General features: G+C 35.9%; 1 protein-coding gene across 7 annotated transcripts in view; it reads right to left on the bottom strand.

Moving 5' to 3' along the window:
• Positions 1-24,021, bottom strand: part of VPS26A (VPS26 retromer complex component A) — a 58,833-nt gene that overhangs the window by 5,652 nt on the left and 29,160 nt on the right. For 5 of the 7 annotated variants that reach the window (XM_064594734.1, XM_064594732.1, XM_045877969.3 and 2 more), the window contains exons 2-7: positions 21,908-22,057; positions 8,980-9,055; positions 7,703-7,859; positions 6,696-6,860; positions 4,122-4,228; positions 1,512-1,580 (exon numbers count right to left, since the gene is read on the bottom strand). In XM_064594734.1, coding sequence (XP_064450804.1) covers positions 1,512-1,580; positions 4,122-4,228; positions 6,696-6,860; positions 7,703-7,859; positions 8,980-9,055; positions 21,908-21,985 — 652 coding nt within the window. In that variant the 5' untranslated portion in view covers positions 21,986-22,057. Of the gene's footprint in view, positions 1-1,511; positions 1,581-4,121; positions 4,229-6,695; positions 6,861-7,702; positions 7,860-8,979; positions 9,056-15,156; positions 15,258-21,907; positions 22,058-24,021 lie in introns of those variants that run through there. The other 2 variants (XM_054508184.2, XM_054508186.2) reach the window with 2 other exon arrangements.

The raw sequence follows: 24,021 nt of genomic DNA, 5'->3' as shown, positions 1-24,021 counted from the left end.
CTCCCTTTAATGAAGACAGTCTCAGCCCAGGGATGGCTGATCAGGAATCAGCAAACAAACCTTACTCCATTTGTTTCCTCCCTTAGATTTATTTACCTTCACACAGCTTGCCACACCCCTGGAGAAGCCTGCAGCTACTTTCCTTTGTCCAGTTAGATCTTGAAATTTATTGTTCTTTTGAAGATGCTATATATGCTGAAATTCTAAGCCACTGTTTTGAGTTATTTTTTGTTGAGGTTTTTCCTGCATGATGTGCACTGCACACATTAATAAACTTTTTTTCCTTTATTAATCTGTCCTTTTGAGAGTCCCAGCTGAAAATCTAAGATGGGTAAAGTTCTGCCTCCCCTACACTTTACCTTTAACAAGTTTTTTAACCTCTTTGTATCTCAGTTTAATCTGTAGAATAAGATACCATCACCTAACTCAAAGGAAACATTGGAGCACCTCAGAGTACAATGCCTCATCTATAGTTGGCACTCAGTAAATGATAGCTACTTTTTGAAATAATTACTAACCGAATGAGAAAAAGCCAAAGATGTAGATGTAAAATGATAAATACTGAGGCACTGGCTGGCTCAGTAAGCAGAACATGTGACTTTTTTTTTTTTTTTTTAAGATTTTATTTATTTATTTGACGAGGGAGACAGAGAACACAAACAGGGAGAGTGGCAGGCAGAGAGAGAGGAAGCAGGCTCCCCACTGAGCAGAGAGCCTGACGTCAGTCTGGATCCTGGAACCCTGGGATCATGACTTGAGCCGAAGGCAGACACTAACTGACTGAGCCACCCAGGAGTCCTGAGCATGTGACTCTTGATCTCAGGGTTGTAAATTCGAGACCCTTGTTGGGTATAGAGATTACTCAAAAAAAATTAAAAATCTTTAAAAAAGTAAAATTAAAAATACTGGCTTTATTATCTTGGATACGGAAGATAATAATGGAACTGCTTGTTTTCTTGGGGGCTATAAGGATTACAGAATCCCACAGACATTAATGCTTAGCTATACAGCACCTTATATTCAGCATGAGTAAAAAAGACTTACCGAGATAAACTATCATAACAGAAGACAATCAAAATATTACAAATTCAGAACTAGGTAAGAGATAATATATAAATGTCTCTTCTAAATACTAAATTAAAGTTTTTCTTTTTTTTTTTAAGTAGGCTCCACACCCAGCATGGAGCCCAGCGCCAGCCTTGAACTCACAACCCTGAGATCAAGACCTGAGCTGAGATCAAGAGACAGAGGCTTAACCAACTGAGCCACCCATGCACCCCTAAATACTAAAATTTAAACTGCATAAAAAATTAAACTTTACTTCAGACTAGGAAGTACTATTACAGTCTTTCACTATCTATACAAAGACGATCTTAAAAACATCATTATCAGAATCACTTAAGAATTCACAAATACTTTTACACTGCATAAATACTTTCAAACTAAACTGCCATGAACACTGCTGTTTGTACTACCTATCACACAAAAGAAGTAAATGAAAAGTATGTTACCTTTTACTGGTGCACCATCCATTATTTCATATTTAGCAATTGTTTCTGTTTCTGTGGTGGTACTGGGTCCTAGCACAATAATGTAAACGACATTAAAAAAATAATGTAAGTGACATTAAGTTAAATATTTCCAGAATATAATTTCCAACCTTGTATCTTATTTTCCAACTACATTATTTTAGTACTAATTTATCTTCCCATTTTGTGAAAATCATTCTTTTCTATTTCTTGATCTACACTTAACATACTTATCACTTCACTGAATGTTTCACTCTCTTCTTACCATATATATAGTTCAGAAAGAATCTTCTCCATAGAGTTCCTTCTATCATTTCTAGTATCTACTAAAATGGAAACTAGACACATAAGAAATAACCACTGTCATGCTAGTTTTCTCTGCAACATCCAAACTGTCTTCTTTCAGAGTTAGTTAACTCTAACTTGGAGAAAACATCAAACTGAGTACTTGATTGACATAGTTCTTTTAAGTTTGGGTGTTCATCTTCTAAGAGATTATTTGACCCCAGACATCTGTAAAAAGTCAATAATATGATAAATGAAAAAAGTGTATCAAAACATACATTAATGATCCCAATGCTGTATAACATATAATATGCAAAGACAACTAAACTCTGTTCTGAATGATGAGTACAGATTATTTTTTATTTAAACTTTTCTAGAATCAGCCAATTTTTAACCAGAAAAAATGTTTAATTTCTTTTAAACAAGAAAAAGGAACCTGACGTTTGATTTTAATATCTTTAAATCCCTTAAAACTTTTATTAGCAGGTGAAAATGGAGATTAAGAAATCACAGATGATTGTAATTATGATTCCAATTATAAATTCTTAAAGAGTGTTGCCTAAAATTATTTTCAGCAAAAATCCAACAAATGGGACAAATTAAATCTATACACTAATTAAAATTAAAAAGTAATTATAAATAATTCTGGAGCAACTGGTCAGCCATCTGGAAAAAACTAAAGTTGAATCCATATCAAGACAAATTCCAAAGAAATTAAAAATTTAAACAAAATCCCCAGATTATATTATTTTAGGAGAATCAAGCACAGAAAATTACTTTTAGAACATCAGTGTGAAAAAGGCCTTTCTCTGGCACAAAACCTAGAGTCTATAAAAGGAAAAACTGGTAAATTTGACTACACAAAAAGAACTACATGGCAAAAGCCATCATTAGCAAGACAAACTAGGGAAATTTTTGCTGCATTCATTCATTCATTCATTTATAAAGATTTTATTTATTTATTTGACAGAGAAAGCGAGCAAGAGAGCATAAGCAGGGGGAGCAGCAGAGGGAGAGGGAAAAGCAGGCTCCCTGCTGAGCAGGGAGCCCAACACAGGGCTCAATCCCAGGACCCCTGGATCATGACCTGAGCTGAAGGCAGATGCTTAATCAACTGAGTCACCCAGGTGCCCCTTTTGCTGCTTTTAATTCAGAAAAAGGAATTGATTTCCCTAATATATAAAGAGTTTCTACAAATCAGTAAGAAAAGACTAATAATCCAAAAGAGATGGAACACAGGATATAGATATGCAGTATATATAGAAAAGAAATACAAATAGCTTTTATACACATGAAAAGATGCTTACCCTCATTCAGAACGAAAAAACTAAAACTACAGCGAGGAACTTTCTCTCCCTACTCATCAGATCAGCTAAAAATTTTCTAATGTTGTATCGGTAAGAATAGGAGGAAAAGGGGCAACTGGGTATCTCAGTCAGTTAAGCCTCTGCCTTCGGCTCAGGTCATGATCCCAGGGTCCCTGTCAGGCTCTCTGCTCAGTGGGGAGTCTGCTTCTCCCTCTCCCTCTGCCCCATTCCCCTCCTCATACTCTCTCTCTAGCTCACTCAAATAAATAAATAAAATCTTAAAAAAAAAAAAAAAGAATAAGAGGAAAAAGGCATTCTTCTACATTCCTTGATGGTAATAATACAAATTGATACAACCCCTAAAGAGGATAAACTGATATGTATCAAAATTACAAATGAATATACTCTTTGAAATAACAATTCTACTTTTAAGATTTTTATCTCCCACACATACCTGCACACATGCAAAATGACATTATTAAGTTTAGCACTGTTTGGAATAGCAAGTGACTGGAAACAACCTGGACCAGACTGGTTAAATTCTAGTATATCCATAGAAAGGAATACTATAAAAAAGATGAGGAAGTACTCTACACATTGATATGGAAAGATCTCTAAGATATATTAAGTGAAAAAGCAAAATATATATTGTACATAAACATTTAACTTAAAAGCAGGGCAAAGGGTATAATATAAAAGTAGTTACTGTATATGTATAAATATCAAGAAGCATTTTAAAACTTATAAACATATGACCTATGAGTAGCTGGAGTACACAAATAGGACACTTTTTACCATATAGTCTTTTACACTTTGTTTTTGAACCATGTGAATGTATAACCTATTCAAAGATTAATTTTTAAAAAAGCACAAACATTAAGCAATATTAAGTATCAAAGTTAGTATCCAATATGTATATTATTGTATATCTAAACAGTATTTTAAGATTTAAAAATTTTTTAAAACAGGAATTTTAATTCAAATACTCTTTTTAACTTACCAATTCCTGTGATCTCTTTTTTGATCAGTTGCAACTCCATATGTTGGATTTTTATTCTTACTAATAAAAAGTAAATTTTTCCAACAATCACATCCTTTAGATGATACCTTTGGGGAAAGAACATACCTCATTTACCAAGTATCAGTTTAAAAAAACAATCAAAAAGGGGCACCTGAGAGGTGCAGCTGGTTAAGTGTCTGACTTGGATTCGACTCAGGTCTCAATCTCTGTTGTGAGACTGAGCCCCATGTCAGGCTCTATGCTCAGTGTGGAGTCTGCTTTGGATTCTCTCTTCCTCTCCCTCTGCCCCTCCCACTCATTCTCACTCTCTCTCTCTCTCATCTGTCTCTAAAATAAATAAATAAATATTTTTTAAAAAAGAGTGAAATATGTCCTGAAAGGCTTTAGTAGACATCTTTATGTCAGACATCCTTATGACAGTAACTATTTAAGAATACCATTTTGGGGGCACTGGGTGGCTCAGTTGGTTAAGCATCTGCCTTCAGCTCAGGTTATGATCTCAGGGTCCTGGGATCGAGCCCTGTGTCTGGCTCCCCATTCAGCGGGGAGTCTGCTCCTCTCCCTCTGTCCCTCCCTCCACTTGTGCTCTCTGTCTCTCAAATAAATAAATAAAATCTTTTTTAAAAATACCATTTTGGCTATTCAGATTATTTAATGTTCTTTTTTTTTCAAAAAAGTACTCACCATTTTGCTATAAAAATAGGAATCAAGCTTTAACTTGACCATCAATACACCTTAAAGGGAAGAATTAGCCTGATTAACTGTGGGTCCTTTACTTAGAGGTTAGATTCCGAAGAACTTAAGCAGAGAAAATTAAGATTGTTATGCTTGCAATATTTATTTGGTGTATAAAGATGTTTCTAAACATTAAAACTCTACACAAGAGTTTAGTGTCCTTATTACTCTAAGTGCTAGAGTAGTGCAGCTAACAAAGCACTTACCCACAAAGACACATTCCACAGGCTGAGTTTGTTGCTATGATATCTAGTCATCAAAGTCCTTTCCCAATTACTCTGGAATGACGTGCTAATAAATCTGGAAATTACTACAATCCCCGGAGGGCTTTTCAACCTTCTCCTAGGTTTGAATCTCAAAATAATATCCCAGGAGTTGATCAATGTAATTATGCTGGCCTGAAGGGAGGCTTCCAGTGACAAGGTTATAGGTCCTAAACAATTTGATAATTTTATTAACAATATAATTTAAGACTCTGAAGGCATGTTTATATCACATTTTTAGTAACATAAATTGGTGAGTGACAACTAATAAAAGTCATGTAACAGAAGAATACACAGGAAGGGGATAAAAGAATAATATACATCCATTTCTTCAACAAATAAACTTTAGTGGGGAAAAAAATAGGGGGGAAACTTACAATAAATTAAAAGAAATTTAAGAGTCAAACAACCAAATGCAGTGTGTCCAGATGCCCCGGATTTGAACAAATCTTGTTTGGATACTGATGTGAATAAACCATGTAGGGGAAAAAAGACATTTTATGAGATAATCAGGGAAATGTGAACATTGACTGGATATGTACAGATATTAAGAAATTATTAATATTTTTAGATATAACAGTATTATATTTAATACAATACACAATTTTTATGGATGAAATTCTGTGTCTGGAATTGGCTTCAGTATAATCTGTTGGGAGTGTGGGGGCTGGATCCAGATAAAACAGATCTGACCGTATACTGACAAGTACTGGAGCTGGGCGCTGGCTACTTGAGGATTCACTGTACTGCTCGTACACTTTGGTCTATGCTTGAATTCTTCCATAATAAAGTTTAAAAAGGTATTAAACAATAAACAAAACAGGAGCCTGTTTCTGTAAAAATACAACATATATAAACATAATATATACCTTTCCCTCTCTTGTGAAAAGATATGCAAGAGCTATTGTGATAAAGTGGTAAAATTAATAAAAAATAATAAAATTAAAAATGTGATCTTTTACATTGCCAAAATTTTTTTTATTTTTTTAAGATTTTATTTATTTATTTGAGAGAGAGAGAGAGACAGAGATAAAACACAAGTGGAAAGGAGAGGGAGAAGCAGGCTCCCTGCTGATCAGGGAGCTGGACACGGGGCTCGATACCAGGACTCTGGGATCATGACGTGAGCTGAAGGCAGACGCTTAACCAACTGAGCCACCCAGGCGCCCCTACACTGCCAAAATTTTCAATAATGAAAATGTACTGCTTATGTAGGCAGGAAAAAGCATTTTTGTTTAGTTTTAAAGAAATGACTAGGCTAAAATTATACCAACCCAGTAAAGAAAATTTTTACAGACAGAAGGGATTAGTTGCCTTCTGAGATGGTAAGATCCTCTACAAAAAATGACCAAGAAGAGACTTAATAGGAACTGAATATGAAAGACACCTACGCTGAGTCAAGAAGATAGTCCTTCCGCTCAGAGATTTTGTTGGGCTGTTTACATCAAATTAATGTCAATTCTATCCCTACTGTGACCAATTTACAAAGACCCGAAAAGCTTATTTCTTAAATTTTCCCTGAACATTTAAGTTATCTGTTGTTAAAGGTACTTACTTTGATTTATTATATTCAAATTCTATGTGTAGACAATCTTCAATGCCCACTTCCATCTTAATGGAGTTGTTAACATCAGGATATGTGGCAAGCTGGTGAACAATAAGATCATATTCTTTTATCAAATCTGTCAGTCTTCTTACTATTGTCACTTTAAGAAAATACCTACAAAGCCAACAGAGAGATAAGTTAAATCTCCTATGATAAATTATAGTGTTTTAAATAAGCAAACATTGACTGCAACTCAGCTTTCTCCTTACTGATCCTTTGGGATCAACTTACTTCATGAAAGAGTTCTAATCTTTAAATGCCCCCACCACCAAAAAAAAAAAAAAATACAAAGTGTAATTTTAAGAAGAGTGTACATACTTTTTAGATGCATTTGAAGTGCTATGGCCATGCCTTCCTGAGGAAATCTCTATCACTTTTTTTTTAAATTTTATTATGTTATGTTAATCGCCATATATTACATCATTAGTTTTTGATGTAGTATTCCATGATTCATTGTTTGCGTATAACACCCAGTGCTCCATTCAATACATGCCCTCTTTAATACCCATCACCAGGCTAACCCATCCCCCCACCCCTCCTCCCCTCTAGAACCCTCAGTTTGCTTCTCAGAGTCCATAGTCTCTCATGGTTCGTCTCCCCCTCCGATTTCCCTCCCAATCTCTATCACTTCTTACCATATACCAAATGAGATTTGCTGGGAAACTAATGGATTTTGAGGTAATTCTGTTTACAAGACAAAAGGAAGTACCTAGGGGATGATTCATACAAAGGAATTATATGAATAAAACTTTTCATGATGGCAGTCTCTAAATCTACGATAGAAGGCTCTTATTACCTCAGGTGAACATTAGCTAGACAAAATATTTGGCAGAATTCTTAAAAATCTGAAGTCTATCAGTCCAGAATTATAATCAGAAATTCTAATAAGACATTCGAAAGTAGCCATTACTTTCTGGTTTTGACACCACCTACAGGTTGTTAATATATATTCATACCTCAAGCGGACATTGGCACCGATGTAAGATTCATACGGCTTTTCAACTTGCATAAATTCAAAATCATAACTTCTGCTCTGAGTTAATTCTCCAGGCAAGGCTAGTTCTTTCACTAGGTTTACAAATTCATGAGTATTACTCTTGTCATTGAAAAGTTCTACAAAATTTTAAAAAGCAAAAAAGACCAATTACATTTAATATCTATTTCATTAAAACCCAAACTTCTACCTCCAAAGCAAATAATTTTTACCAAAAGAATTAGTTGGATTTGTCTTTAATATACTAGAGCTATGATACAAATTCCATTATCCTCATTATGCTCCATTTCACTGCACAGCACAGTGAAAATTTCTATTATAAAAGATGTATTCATTCCTTTAATGTAGTTAGGGCTTGCCCAAAATGAAGCTGCTTTAACAGACACATTTCCAGGAATTATTTGAACTTCCTCCCTTCAAGGCAAAAAGCATTTATTGTTTTGCTTTAGCTAGGCAAATATATTACTTTGATAAAACCATAATATACAAAAGACTTACCAACTATCAGTGAATTACTATAACTTGCCCCTCAAGTATAATCTCATCTGGAATAGATATCTATCTACCAATTCCAATTTTGATACTTTAAACATGTATAGTACCTCTTAGAAAGCTAGATTTAAAACCTAGCTATGTATACTGTAATAGAAAGATCCATTTTCTTTTCTCTTTTTCAATCTGCCATACCAAAAGATTTATACAGTTTAACTCCTACTAAACCAAGAATGCCTCTGAAATACATGTGTGGAAATGTACACAAGCTGATCTACATCAAGAAGAAATTACACCTTTCCTTTTCCCATGGAATTTTCTGACAGGTGAGTCTGGCTACAGGCACACACTAGGTTAGGAAGACAAATGGTATGGGTAATTAGAAAGTGAAGGATGAAGGTGACACTGGTAATTGTAAAGCTGGTGAAAAATGTAGGCAGATGGAAATTTCAGTGAGTCAACTAATTTACTCGAATTATTTTTCAAGGCTGGTAACTTATATAACTCCTCTCATTTTTAGTAATTAAGTTTAATAACAAAGGCAGGATGAGTCAAGTATTTAACACAATTCAAAGAAACATGATTTAGTGTTTATAAAATAAATCCTCTCCTTTATTATGCAAAATCAATTCCTTCCTTCCACAAAACTAATTTGTAATTCAAGAATTTAAGTGCCAAATCCAACCCTCTTCAAACTCAGTTATCATTTAAAAAAAAAAAAAAAAGTAATACTATTTTAAAACTCACCAATTTGACCTACAAATTCAATTCTAATTCCTTGGTGCTCTAGCCTCTTTCCAGGTTGCTTAAAGGCTAGGTTTACCTGCCAAAACATGAAATTATAGAAGATGTTAACAATCCTTTGAGTGGGCCTACTAATAGATTCCTTCCAGATGAATGCAATATATAAGTATTTCAGGTATTCATTTCTGAAGTTTGAGACACCACCACATACCTAGATCATTATGACTTTACAGCACCAGAGAAGGTATAACTTACTCAATATACAATCACTTATACATACACTTAAAAGCACCTGCTTTGTTCCAGTTGTCTCCAACTTTCTAAGTTGGAGAACTATAAAGACTCAAATCAAAAAAAGGGAAAATTTGCAACTAATCAAATGTGTTTTCTGGTCAAATAGTTAAACAATTCTACACAATAGCATTTTAATGTAAGGTAATCACTAATTTCAAGAATTTACCTAAAAGATCACTTTAGCTCTTTGTAACCAAAAATATATTATTATAATTCCTAACTTTAAAAGCAATGTTTATTCCCCTGAATCTGCTACTCACTCTAAAAACAGAATGTCTAAAGACTGAAATTTTGTATTTGTATGATTTATCTTACATATTTTTGAAGTAAAATATATAACCTTGAAATCCTAAATTTACATCTGCCAAATGGAAGCCTTAATTTTATCAATTTTTTAATTTGACAAAATATCTATAAAGTACATACATATTAAAAAAACTTTTCCAAATGTTTAAGGATTAGCTAACATACAAAAAAGCATACTTTCAGATTTATTCTTTACTATAAAAAAATATTGTTAACATGACTCTTAAAAGCTTTTTTAACTAATGCTTCTCAAAAGATAACAGTGATCAAGGGCCAATAAAAACAGATCCAATTACTTCTGTTTGTAAACTGTATTACCTAAAATATTCACTTTTCTTTATCTTCCATACTGTAACCAGAATGAGTTAGTTACTTGCCTTCCAAATTAGTATCTCAAAGAAAGAAGCAAATAATTAAATAAATTGTGGTACATCATATGATGGAATATTATTAACGTTTAAACATAATAAGATCAAAGAATTTTTAATGATGTGGGAAGATGTGCATGACATGTTACATGAAGGAAGCATGGTCAAATTGTATACAAGCATAATGCCAATTATATATTTTTTAAATTACACAAAAGAAATACTCTTAAAGCAGTTACTTCTGGAATGTATAATTATGAGTAATTTTGTTTTCTTCTTTGTACAAAGTTTTCAAGGTTTTGTTTTTTTACAATGGGCAAATAATACTTTCTAAGTCAGAAAAATACTTATTTTAAAGGAAAAAAGTATATTAGAGGCTTCACATACACTAACAAGTTGAATTTTAGGTTTGAACCACAAATAATACAAGCCTAACTCCCAGCTATTTCACGAGCCAGGCAGTAATTAGAGCTATTCTCTAATTCACACTAATAAAGCACATAAAAACAGAATACTTCTTAAAATGTCTATCTGGCAACAGATTTGGGGAATGTCTTCATCGAAACATGGCTGTGTCTGATATTTTTAAATTTACAGTTCTTCAAAAAACACTTTGAAACCATACTATTAAGGTAGAAATTTAAAGTTATTCCATTTTTCTACCAAATTGCCTAAACTCTGAAATTGTCCTTGGTGTCCCACTGATGTCAAAACACAACTGCTTTTGGGGCGCTTGGGTGGCTCAGTTGGTTAAGCAACTGCCTTCGGCTCAGGCCATGATCCTGGAGTCCCGGGATCGAGTCCCACATCGGGCTCCCTGCTCAGCTGGGGGTCTGCTTCTCCCTCTGACCCTCTTCCCTTTCATGCTCTCTGTCTCTCATTCTCTCTCTCTCTCAAATAAATAAATAAAATCTTAAAAAAAAAACAAAAAAACAACTGCTTTTAAGCCTAATGCAAGATATTCTGGAATCTGAAGGATCCCAGGGTTGGAAGGCATAATTAAGCATTTTTATTTAAAAGCTGTTCTGCAAGGGAGCATAGAAACATAAATGAAACTATGTGAACTGAGTTAAAGAATTTTAATACTAACTCTTACACTTTTGTAACTTTTATTATAATTTCAAACATAAAATAGTTCCAAGAACAGCACAAGGAAATCCCACATAACCTTTATTCAGATTCATCATGTTTATATTTTGTCCCATATGATTTATCATCTTCTCTCTCTATATATATAGAAGTCTATGCATACACATACAATTTTTTTTTCACAGTTGAGAATAATTTGGAGACATCATTCTCCTCTACCCATAAACACTTCATGTGTACCTAAGAAAATAATCTTTTAATCACAGTGCAAATATCAAAATCAGGAAACTTATAACTCCATATATTATATTCATATTCCAACAACTGTCCCAATAATGTACTTTACACCCTTTTTTCCTCCTATCCAGGCTCCAATCCAGGATCACATTACATTTAGTTATGTCTCTTTAGTCTCCTTTAATCTCAAAATTCCTCAGTCATTGCCTTTTTTTTTTTTGAGAGCACATGCGCAAGCAGGTGGGGAGGGGCAGAGGAAGAGAATCTCCAGGCTCAGCACCGAGCCCAACATGGGACTGAATCCTGAATCTCAGGACCCAGAGATCATGACCTGAGCCACAATCAAGAATTGGACGCTTAACCAACTGAGCCACCCATGTGCCCCAGTCATTGCCTTTCTTGACCTTGATGTTTTTTAATACAGGTCACTTATTTTGTAGAACAGCCCTCAATTTGGGTCTGTTTGATGTTTTATCACAGTTAGACTCAGCTTATGCATTTTTGGCAAGAATACCACAGAAATTAAGTTGTGTCCTTCTCAGTGTATCTTATTACAAAGTACATGATGCCAAGTGGTGATTTTAACTTTGATCACTTAATCAAGGTGATCTACCAGGTTTCTCCAATTTAAAGTTACTATTTTTTCCCTTTACTATTAATGTGAGAAATGTGAGACAATGTATACACCTCTTTAAAAGGCCATGAAAACAAAACATAGGGAAACTGTATATAAACATATTCACTGCTCTAACAAGCCAATCTCAAACTCATTCTTCAGCATCTAATATTCTGTGGATGTCTCAAATAATGCTGTCTTCAGGACCTGTGTAAGGAGTAAAATTCATCTACACTGTGTTTAAGACATACATCCATCAATGTACTACACACCATTTATAGTATCACTTAGTGAATTACTGAGATATCTGCACTTTATTGTTGCTGAATACTGTGGTTATCCAAAATTAATTTCCAACTGCTACCAGAAGAATGTGGCCCATATTCATATTGATGAAAGATACTGTGATAATATTCTTTTTTTAAAGAATTAAACTATAAAGCCCTACAATCTCAGAATAAACATATACCTTTGTTCACTTTTGTAACAAGGCATAGAGGGTTCATTATAGGTAGCTTGGCATTGGCAACACCACTTCAAGATAATTTACTTATCACTGACCAATCTTAAAGAATCTTAAGGAATTATACCTTATGAACCCACCAAAAATATACCCAATGACTATCAAATTTTTCACAACTATTGTGCCTCAATAATTAAACATGCAATCAGTAAGACTCTCTCAAAACTATTCAGAAGGTAAATAGTGATACAAGCTATATTTCAAAAAGAGGAAACCTAGCTCAAATATGTATCATAAAAAATTTAGGATACAGTCCAATGTTCCAGACTTAAGGAAGAATTGTCACTTGAACATGAACCAAAGCAGTAAATATTCTACCCAAGGATTAAAAAGATCTGAGTAAGTACATTTTAAGAATTTCTCTATTTATCTTGTAATAATCTACATAGTCCCACTTGTCTTAAGAAATGCTTCAAAAATGGGGCACCTGGGTGGCTCAGCTGGTTAAGTGTCTGCCTTTGGCTCAGGTCATGATCCCAGGGTCCTGGGATCAAGCCCTGCGTCAGGCTCCCTGTTCAGGGGGTGAGTCTGCTTCTCCCTCTCCCTTGGCCCCTCCTCCTGCTCATGCTCTCTCCCTCTCTCTCTCAAATGAATAAATAAAATCTAAAAAAAAAAAAAAAAAATGCCTCAAAAACTCTCCAAAAAACTTTTAGCACATAGCAATTAATTTTAACTTTAAAATGTATATGCTACAAGAGTCCCCAAACAATCCAATGGGGAATGAATATTCTTTTTAACAACAGTGCTGAAACAACTGAATATCAACATACAAAAGAATGAAGTTGGATCCCTACCTCACGCCATATACAAACTTGAAATGGATCAAAGACTTAAATGTAAGAGGCACAATTACAAAATTCTCAGAAGAAAACAGAGGTGTAAATCTTCACTGCTTTGGACGGACAATGGTTTCTTAAATAACACCAATGCATGAGCAACCAAACAAAAAAATAGATAAATTGGGACTTCATCAAAATTTAAACCTTTAGTGCTTCAAAGACACCATCAAGAAAGTGAAGACCAAAAAAAAAAAAAAAAACCAGAAAAGAAAGAAAAGTGAAGGCAATTCAGAGAACAGGAGAAAATGTTTGTGAAATATAACTGATAATGGACTTGTATCCAGCATATATAAAGAACTCTTGCAACTCACAATAAAAAGACAACCAAATAAAAAAAGGTCAAAGGATATGAACAGACTTTTCTCCAAAGATTTCTCTAGCAATAAGCACGTGAAAAGGTGCTCAGTATTAGTCGTTAGGGAAATGCAAACCAAAACCATAATGAGATACCACTTCACACCCACTAAAATGGCCATAATAAAAAATATGTATTTTTATTATATATATTATATATATATTTATAATAAAAATATATATATTAAGTGCTGCCAAGAAACTAAAGAAACTGGAACCCGCATACATTGCTGGAAAGAATGTAAAATAGTGCAGCTGCTTTAGATAAGATTGGCGGTTCCTCTAAAAGTTAAACACAAAGTTAACATATGACCCAGCAATTCCACTCCTACATATACACCCAAGAGAAATGAAAACATATATTCACACAAAAACATTTTAAAATGTTTTTAAAATGTGTTTTTTTTTTTTTTTAATTTTATTTATTTATTTGAGAGAGAGAGAGAGAATGAGAGACAGAGAGCATGAGAGGGAGGAGGGTCAGAGGGAGAAGCAGACTCCCTACTGAGCAGGGAGCCCGATGCGGGACTCGATCCAGGGACTCCAGGATCATGACCTGAGCCGAAGGCAGTCGCTTAACCAACTGAGCCACCCAGGCGCCCAAAATGTTTTGTGTTTTAAACACAAGTGTACAGCATTATTAATAATAGTCAAAAGTAGAAACCCAACCGTCTGCAACTGATGAACAGATAAAGGAAATGTGGTATATCCATATTCCACATGGATATATATTGGAATATTAGTTAATCATAAGAAAAGATGGTTTGATACATACTATATGAACAAACCTTGAAAACATTATGCTAAAGGAAATAAGTCAGCCACAAAAGGACAAATCTTATATGACCACCTTTTCTTTCTTTCTTTTTTTTTTTTTTAAGATTTTATTTATTTATTTGACAGAGACACAGTGAGAGAGGGAACACAAGCAGGGGGAGTAGGAGAGGGAGAAGCAGGCTTCCCGAGGAGCAGGGAGCCCGATGCGGGGCTCCATCCCAGGACCCCGGGATCATGACCTGAGCCAAAGGCAGACGCTTAACGACTAAGCCACCCAGGCGCCCCTTATATGACCACCTTTAAGAAATAACTAGAACAGTCAAATTTACAGAAAAACAAAGTGGACCAGAGGTACCCAGGGACTGGGAGAAAAAGGAAATGGGTAGTTACTGTTTAACGGGGACAAAGTTTCTGTGTGGCGTGATGCATAAATTTTGGAAATAGTGGTGATGGTTGTACAACCTTGTGAATGTAATTAATGCCACTGAACTGTACACTTAAAAATGGTTAAAATGGCAAATTTTATTATATATATTTTTTACCAATTTTTTTGAAAGGAATGAACCTTTAAAGCATCCGCTAAGTGAAAGGAGCCAGACAGAAAAGGCTATATATTGTATGATTCCATTTATATAAAATGTCCAGAATAGGCCAATCCATACAGAAAGAAATCAGATTTGTAGATTAGTGGTTGCTAGGTGTCTCAGTTCATTCAGGTTACTGTCACAAAATACTGTATACAGGGTGGCTTATAAACAACAGAAATTTACTGCTCACAGTTCAGGAGGCTGGGAAGTTGAAGATCAGTGTGCCAGCAGATGTGGTGAGAGCTCTCTTTCTGGTTCACAGATGGCTATGTTCACTGTGTTCTTACATGGCTGAAGGTAAGGGAGATAAGAGCACTAATCCCATTCTTGAGGGCTCTGTCCTCATGACCTAATCATGTCCCAAAGGTCCCAATCTCCAAATACCATCACACTGAGGATTAGGTTTCAACACACAAATTTTATGAAGGCACAAATATTCAGTCTATGGCACTAAGGAAGCAAATGCTAATGGTATGGTGTTTCTTTTGGGGTGATGAAATGTTATGGGATTAGTGGTGATGGCTGCACAAAGTAAAAACACTGACTTGTACATTTTAATAGGGTGAATTTCTTGGTATATGAATTATACTCAATAGGCTTTTTTTTTTTTTGAAAAGAAAGTAAATATTGCAAATAAACTAATGGAACAGAACACACAACCTCTGTTTATGACAAAGGTGATACTGCAGTGCAGTGAAAGAAAGGATAAATGTTCTGGGTTCATGAGATATCCACACAGGGCAGTATAAAAAAAAAAAAAAAAAAAAAAACTAGCCTTAACTCCTAGGTCGCAAACACAAAAGCAACTCCAAGCAAACTGAGGATCTAAATGTGAAGTGTAAAATAAAAAAAATTACAGGAGAAAGATAACAGGAGAATATCTTCATGCCCATAAGGTAGGCAAAGATTTCTTAAATAGGATACAAAACACACTAACAGAAAGGAAACATAACATTTACCCTGTATTAAAATTAAGAACTTTTTTTTTTTTTAAAGATTTTATTTATTTATTTCACAGAGAGAGACACAGCGAGAGAGGGAACACAAGCAGGGGGAGTGGGAGAGGGAGAAGCAGGCTTCCCGCCAAGCAGGGAGCCCGATGCGGGGCTCGATCCCAGGACTCTGGGATCATGACCTGAGCTGAAGGCAGACGCTTAACCGACTGAGCCACCCAGTTCAGAATTAAGAACTATTCATCAAGACACCAGTAAGACAGTGCAAAGTCACACCAGAAAGTGAGAGAAAATATTTACAACACATATACAAAGGACCCTACACTGAGAAGCATAAAAGCCTCTTATCAAGAACACACAAAAAACTATTATACACCAATAAGAAAAAAAGTCAACTGAGTAGAAAAACGAGCTCTCCTCACCCCCCAAAAACTTGAATAGGCACTTCATAAAAGATATAAAATGGCCAATAAGTCTATGAAAGGTTGCTCAACTTCAACGGATGTCAGGGAAATCAAAATTAATACCATGTAACAACCAAGAGAATGATACCATGAGAAGAAAAGCCATAGACTAAGAAAAAATATTTGCAGAAGACACATCTGGTAAAGGACTGTTACCCAAAACATACAAAGAGCTCTTAAAACTCAACAAGAAAACAAACAATCCAATTAAAAAGTAGGCAGAAATCCCAATCAAAATACCATCAACTTTTTTCAAAGAAATGGAACAAATAATCCTAAAATTTGTATGGAACCAGAAAAGACCCCAAATAGCCAGAGGAACATTGAAAAAGAAAAGCAAAGCTGGTGGCATCACAATTCCGGACTTCAAGCTCTATTACAAAGCTGTCATCATCAAGACAGCATGGTACTGGCACAAAAACAGACACATAGATCAATGGAACAGAATAGAGGGCCCAGCAATGGACCCTCAACTCTATGGTCAACTCATCTTCGACAAAGCAGGAAAGAATGTCCAATGGAAAAAAGACAGTCTCTTCAACAAACGGTGTTGGGAAAATTTGACAACCACATGCAGAAAAATGAAACTGGACCATTTCCTTACACCACACACAAAAATAGATTGAAAATGGATGAAAGACCTAAATGTGAGACAGGAATCCATCAAAATCCTAAAGGAGAATGCAGGCAGCAACCTCTTCGACCTCAGCCGCAGCAACTTCTTCCTAGAAACATCGCCAAAGGCAAGGAAAGCAAGGGCAAAAATGAACTACTGGGACTTCATCAAGATAAAAAGCTTTTGCACAGCAAAGGAAACAATCAACACAACCAAAAGACAACTGACAGAATGGGAGAAGATATTTGCAAATGACATATCAGATAAAGGGCTAGTATCCAAAATCTATAAAGAACTTATCAAACTCAACACCCAAGGAACAAATAATCCAATCAAGAAATGGGCAGAAGACATGAACAGACATTTCTGCAAAGAAGACAGCCAAATGGCCAACAGACACGTGAAAAAGTGCTCAACATCACTCGGCATTAGGGAAATACAAATCAAAATCTCAATGAGATACCACCTCACACCAGTCAGGATGGCTAAAATTAACAAGTCAGGAAATGACAGATGTTGGCGAGGATGTGGAGAAAGGGGAACCCTCCTACATTGTTGGTGGGAATGAAGCTGGTGCAGCCACTCTGGAAAACAGTATGGAGGTTCCTCAAAAAGTCGAAAACAGTGGGCGCCTGGGTGGCTCAGTCAGTTAAGCGTCTGCCTTTGGCTCAGGTCATGAACCCAGGCTCCTGGGATCAAGTCCCACATCGGGCTTCTTGCTCAGCGGGGAGCCTGCTTCTTCCTTTGCCCCTGCCTACCACTCCCCCTGCTCTCGCTCTCTCTCTGACAAATAAATAAATAAAATCTTAAAAAAAAAAAGTTGAAAATAGAGCTACCCTACGACCCAGCAATTGCAGTACTGGGTATTTACCCCAAAGATACAAATGTAGTGATCCAAAGGGGTACGTGCACCCCGATGTTTATAGCAGCAATGTCCACAATAGCCAAACTATGGAAAGAGCCTAGCTGTCCATCAACAGATGAATGGATAAAGAAGAGGTGGTATATATATACAATGGAACACTATGCAGCCATCAAAAAAATGAAATCCTGCCATTTGCAATGACGTGGATAGAACTAGAGGGTATTATGCTAAGCGAAATAAGTCAATCAGAGAAAGACAATTATCATATGATCTCACTGATATGTGGAATTTGAGAAACAAGACAGAGGATCATAGGGGAAAGGAGGGAAAAATGAATCAAGACGAAACCAGAGAGGGAGATAAACCATAAGAGACTTTTAAACTCAGAAAACAAACTGAGGGTTGCTGGAGTGAAGGGGGGCGGGAGGGATGGGGTGGCTGGGTGACGGACACTGGGGAGGGTATGTGCTATGGTGAGTGCTGTGAATTGTGGAAAAAATAAATAAAATTAAAAAAATAAAAAGTAGGCAGAAGATCTGAACAGGCACCTCACTAAAGAAGATATACACTTGGCAAATAAACATAGAAAAGATGTTCAACAGGGCGCCTGGGTGGCTCAGTTGGTTAAGCGACTGCCTTCGGCTCAGGTCATGATCCTGGAGTCCCGGGATCGAGTCCCGCATCGGGCTCCCTGCTCGGCAGGGAGTCTGCTTCTCCCTCTGGCCCTCCCCCCTCTCATGTGCTCTCTCTCATTCTCTCTGTCTCAAATAAATAAATAAATAAAATCTTTAAAAAAAAAAAAAGAAAGAAAGAAAAGATGTTCAACATCGTATTACCAACTACACACCTATTAAAATGGACCAAATCCGGAATGCTAACAACACCAAATGTTGGCAAGGATGTGGATCAACAGGAACTCTCAGTCACTGCTGAAGGAATGCAAAATAGTAGCATTACACTGGAAGACAGTTTGGCAGTTTCTTACAGAGCTAAAGATAGGCTTACCATACAATCCAGCAAGCACACTGCTAGGTATTCATCCAAACGGGTTGAAAACTTATGCCTATACAAAAACCTACACACAGATGTTTACAGCAGCTTCATTCATAGTTGCCAAAACTTGGAAGCAACCAAGATGTCCTTCAGCAGGTAAACGGATATATAAACTGTGGTACATCTTGATAATGGAATATTATTCAACACTAAAGAGAAATGAGCTATAAAGCTGTAAAGACACAGAGGAACCTTAAATGTGTATTATTAAGTGAAAGAAGCCAGTATGAAGAGGCTAGATACTGTATGATTCCAACTACATGACATTCTGCAAAAAGCAAAACTATGGAAACAATATAAAGGTCAGTGGTTTGGCAGGCAAGACAGGAAAGATGAACAGGCAGAACAAAGAGGATTTTTAGGGCAATGAAAATACTTTGTACGATATTATAATGATGAACATATGTCATTATACATTTGTCCAAACCCACGGAATAACAACACCAAGAGTGAACCCTCAGGTAAACTACGGACTGGGTGATTATGATGTGTCGATGTAAGTTCACCCTTGGTGAAAACTGTGCCTTCTGGTGAATGAGATCGATAATGGGAGAGGCTATGCATGTGTAGGGGCAGGAGGCATATAGGAAATACCTGTACTTCCCTCTCTATTTTGTTATAAACCTAAAACTGCTCTAAAAAAATAATCCTTTAAAAAAAAAAGGTCTGGAAAAAAAAGTGTGCAGACAGAAATTCACATGTCAAGAATATCATAAAAGGGGGGCGCCTGGGTGGCTCAGTCGTTAAGCGTCTGCCTTCGGCTCAGGTCATGATCCCAGGGTCCTGGGATCGAGTCCCACATCAGGCTCCCTGCTCGGCAGGAAGCCTGCTTCTCCCTCTCCCACTCCCCTGCTTGTGTTCCTGCTCTCGCTCTCTCTCTGTCAAATAAATTAAAAAAAAAAAAAGAATATCATAAAAGGAATTTATCCTTGCTGTGGTTGGGATGTCAGACTCTCAGAACTTCAAAATTATATCTAAGGTATGAAGGATTTTTATGCAAAGACACTATAATGTGAAACCAAATTTGGAAACCAATTATTCAGTCCAACTTCCCTAATTTTAAAGTGAGATCCACAAAGTTAAATGACTGCCCAGAGTTACCTACCAAGTCAGGGGTAAAGTCAAGACTAGATCTTCCAACTCTAACCCAATGATCTTTTTATTATACTCAGATATTTCAGAAAGCCTAGACTTGTTCTTAGAGAACATGCTGGGTCACAGGTAACCAATGCTTGTTTTCCTCTCTTTCTTTAAAGCTTTCTTTTCAAAGTACTCATAAGTCACCTATTTAATAACCTATTCTAAAGGTATGCCAGGAATCAATATTAATAGCAGTTACAACACTTGCAAAAAAGAGAAAACCAAACATCATATACCCCCCTGATAAAAAGAACACACCACCACATATACTCTTGCCAAAAGAATTGAACTTGACTCTGATCAAGCTTCTAGAAACAGCTACCAATTTACAGGCAACAACTGTATCATGAGTATGCAATAACAGAGAACTCTATATTTGAGTGTCTCAGGTTCTTCAAAGTATAGGAAAAGAAAAGCATGAAGAGGGAATGTGAGATTAAAAGAGATTTAAAAGCCATATTAATCTGCTTAAGGGAGCAAGACTAAACAATTAAGAAACACAAGGAACTTTATTATTATAAAAGTCAGCATAGTGATTTCTTTTGTGAGGAAGAGGCTATGTTTGGGATCAGACACAGGGGTAGTTGGCAAAGTTCTCCTTGAATAGTGATTACAAGAAAACATGCCTTATGATTATTTATTTGTTTTGTGGTTTTCGATATGTGTTTTATTTTACAATAAAAGGTTAAAAATGAAAAAAATTTCAGGTCAATAAATAATCAGATTCCAGATACAGTATCTTTTGAGCAACAGAAAATATTTATCTATAAATTATCATTTTTTAAAATGTAATCTATAGTTATTGATTAGGACTACATATGACGTCTAGCAATTCCAAAAATGTAATCTGAAGGTGCACTATTTTCTATAAACCACACTGAAGTAGCTTTTATTCCCCTTATTCCCCTTCTATTTCCCATCTTCCTTTATTTGTCCTAAAAACATCAGCCACAAACTCCTAACTAGACCAGATGATATAAGATCACTTTAAACCAGACAGTAATTGTTCCCTACTAGACTTAAAAACAAACAAAAAAGGGGCGCCTGGCTGGCTCAGTCAGTAGAGCACGTGACTTTTTTTTTTTTTTTTAAGTGGGCTCCACACCTGGCCCAATGCAGGACTTGAATTCACCACACCTAGATCAAGACCTGAGCTGGGGTCAAGAGTCGGATGCCCAACTGACTGAGCCACCCAGGCACCCCTAGAGCACTGGACTCTTAATCTCAGTCAGGGTCGTGAGTTCAAGCCCCACGTTTGGCTTGGAGCCTCTTAAAAAAAAATTATGATTAATGAGTATTAATCATATTCGCTAAGGTATAAGATTACTTTCATACATCACTTGATAAGGAAAAGGGGGAAAAGTGAAACCTTACAGAAGGGATCACAGATGTACCTGACCATGCACATATACATTCCAAACGTACATTAAGTCCTCCACAGAGTACCAAGGAATGAAATCAACAGACACAATGGTAGTAGTGCAGAGAGATAAGCTATAAAGAATGAAACATTTAAAGGTATACTAAAGAGTTATCGCCAATCTAACTCAATGTATAAAAGGAGAAACAAACTCTGAGTGGATCACAGCCCCATTGGAGAAAGTGAAGCAAAACAGATGCATAGTCACAAACACAAAATTCTGCTTGCAATTTTAGACTCTGCCCCTGTAACCCTTCCGGTTTAAGAATCTTTCCTGTAAATGCTCTAATGAATCAAGGATTTTAGCTGACCTTCTAAAAAAACTTTCCATCTCTAACAAAATTATTGATATTTAGAAAGAGTACAGACAACTTTGATGACTAATTCTAATATCCTACAACTAGGTACTTCTCACAAAGAAAAGATTTACCTTTCCTGAAACAGATTCTCCGTCATAAAAAAGATAGTGTTTTTCTACTTTGCCATCTTCAGTTTTCATTTCAGCCATTTTCCTGGTTTCTCCATCATTAAGGACAACATCGATCTCACAGATGGGTCCAAAAAAGCCTCCAAGAAAACTCTGAAATAAAAGGAAAATGCTCATAATTATGTTTTGTCAGTCACTCCATTTTGTAATTCAAATCTAATTATCTCTGACCTACAGTTAAACAGACTGCAAATCTGTAAGTACAACATGGAAATAAGAACTTATATCAAATTCTACATCAAAACTAAACAAATTTAGTATAACAATGTACATACAGCTAATACTGTACTGTACATTAAAATTTGTTAAGAGGACAAATTCATATTGTATGTTTTTTACCACAGTTTTTTAAAAGACAAAAAGAAAATTTAAATTTAAACATGCTATAATTTTTTTTTAAGATTTTTTTATTTATTTGACAGAGAGACACAGCAAGAGAGGGAACACAAGCAGGGGGAGTGGGAGAAGGAGAAGCAGGCTTCCCGCGGAGCAGGGAGCCCGATGCGGGGCTCGATCCCAGGACGCTGGGATCATGACCTGAGCCGAAGGCAGATGCTTAACATCACCGCCACCCAGGCACCCCTAAACATGCTATAATTTCAATCATTTCCATAGGTAACCACTCTAAATAATCAATTACTACCATATACCAGAAATCTAAAAAATTAATTCTTAACATCTGGATTTGAAAAGTTACCTTTAGTTATACTTCTATGCTGTTATTTCATATGCAGAACTCATACAATCCAAATTATGTGTACAAATCCAAATGAATTATTACAATGTACTATTTACTATAAAACGTACTGCTATATAGGTCTGAACAGGATGTGTTACGTTGTATAAACCCTTGAAATAAAACTGGCTCTAGGGCGCCTGGGTGGCTCAGTTGGTTAAGCAACTGCCTTCGGCTCAGGTCATGATCCCGGAGTCCCGGGATCCAGTCCCACATCAGGCTCCCTGCTCAGCAGGGAGTCTGCTTCTCCCTCTGACCCTCCTCCCTCTCATGCTCTCACGCTCTCTGTCTCTCATTCTCTCTCGCAAATAAATAAAATCTTACAAAAAAAAAAAAAAAAAAAAAAAAAAAACTGGCTCTAAAGGAGGAGACTAAATTTCTGTGAATTCTTCCAAAGAAAATGTGTAAGCCTTGTTATGTAAATCCTGAATATGACAGAAATATAAGGGAACAAAGACCAACTGCTTGTGAATGCCAAAACACATTAGCTGGTAATAATATGGAATCCATTAGCAATTCCAGTATCAGATACAGTTGTGGATCATTTTTGTCACTAAAGAAAGCTAGTCTTCTAGTCTTTTTTAAAATTTACATCAACAGTCTTCTATACTGTCATCCTACATCCCTTCTTAGTCTGCCCTACACAACCATAGTAATCTCTTAAAAACATAAATCTGATCATTTTGTTTAAAATTCTTCAGTGGGCTGGTAAGAGTATAAATTGGAACAACTACTTTAGAAAACAGTTGGTATTACCTGGTAAAGCTGAAGATATACATATCCCATGACCCAGCAATTATACCCTTAGATACCTACCCTAAAGAGAAACTCTTACATACATGAACCAGGAAACAAATGTAAGAATGTTAATATCATTGTTCATAAAGCCCCAAATAGGAAACAATCCAAACATTCATCAACAAGAGAATGGATACATAAAGTTTATTCTATATTCATACAATAGGCAAAGGAATGAGACACAACTATACACAAGGATAACTTTCACACATACTATATAATTCCATTTATTAAAAAGCCAAAAACATGTAGCATACATTATAGCATCAGAAGTCAGGAAGTGGTTAGAAGAAAGCATAGAGGGAGTTTCTGGGGTGCTAATTATGTTGTTTGTTTCTATCTGAGCACTTCACACACAGGTTTGTTCACTTTGTGAAAAAATCATCAAGCTATATACTTATTTGCACTTTTTTGTACTTCAATGAAATGTTATTTTAAACATGTGCACGCGTGTGCCCAAGCGCGTGCACACACACACACACACACACACACACTGTAGTCCCTAACGTGGCCTACATATATC

The sequence above is a fragment of the Mirounga angustirostris genome, unplaced genomic scaffold (assembly GCF_029215605.1).
Source record: "Mirounga angustirostris isolate CCGP_5_RB_7025 unplaced genomic scaffold, mMirAng1.0.hap1 SCAF_6, whole genome shotgun sequence".
NCBI lineage: Eukaryota > Metazoa > Chordata > Mammalia > Carnivora > Phocidae > Mirounga > Mirounga angustirostris.
This window is presented reverse-complemented; position numbering and strand designations above follow the sequence as displayed.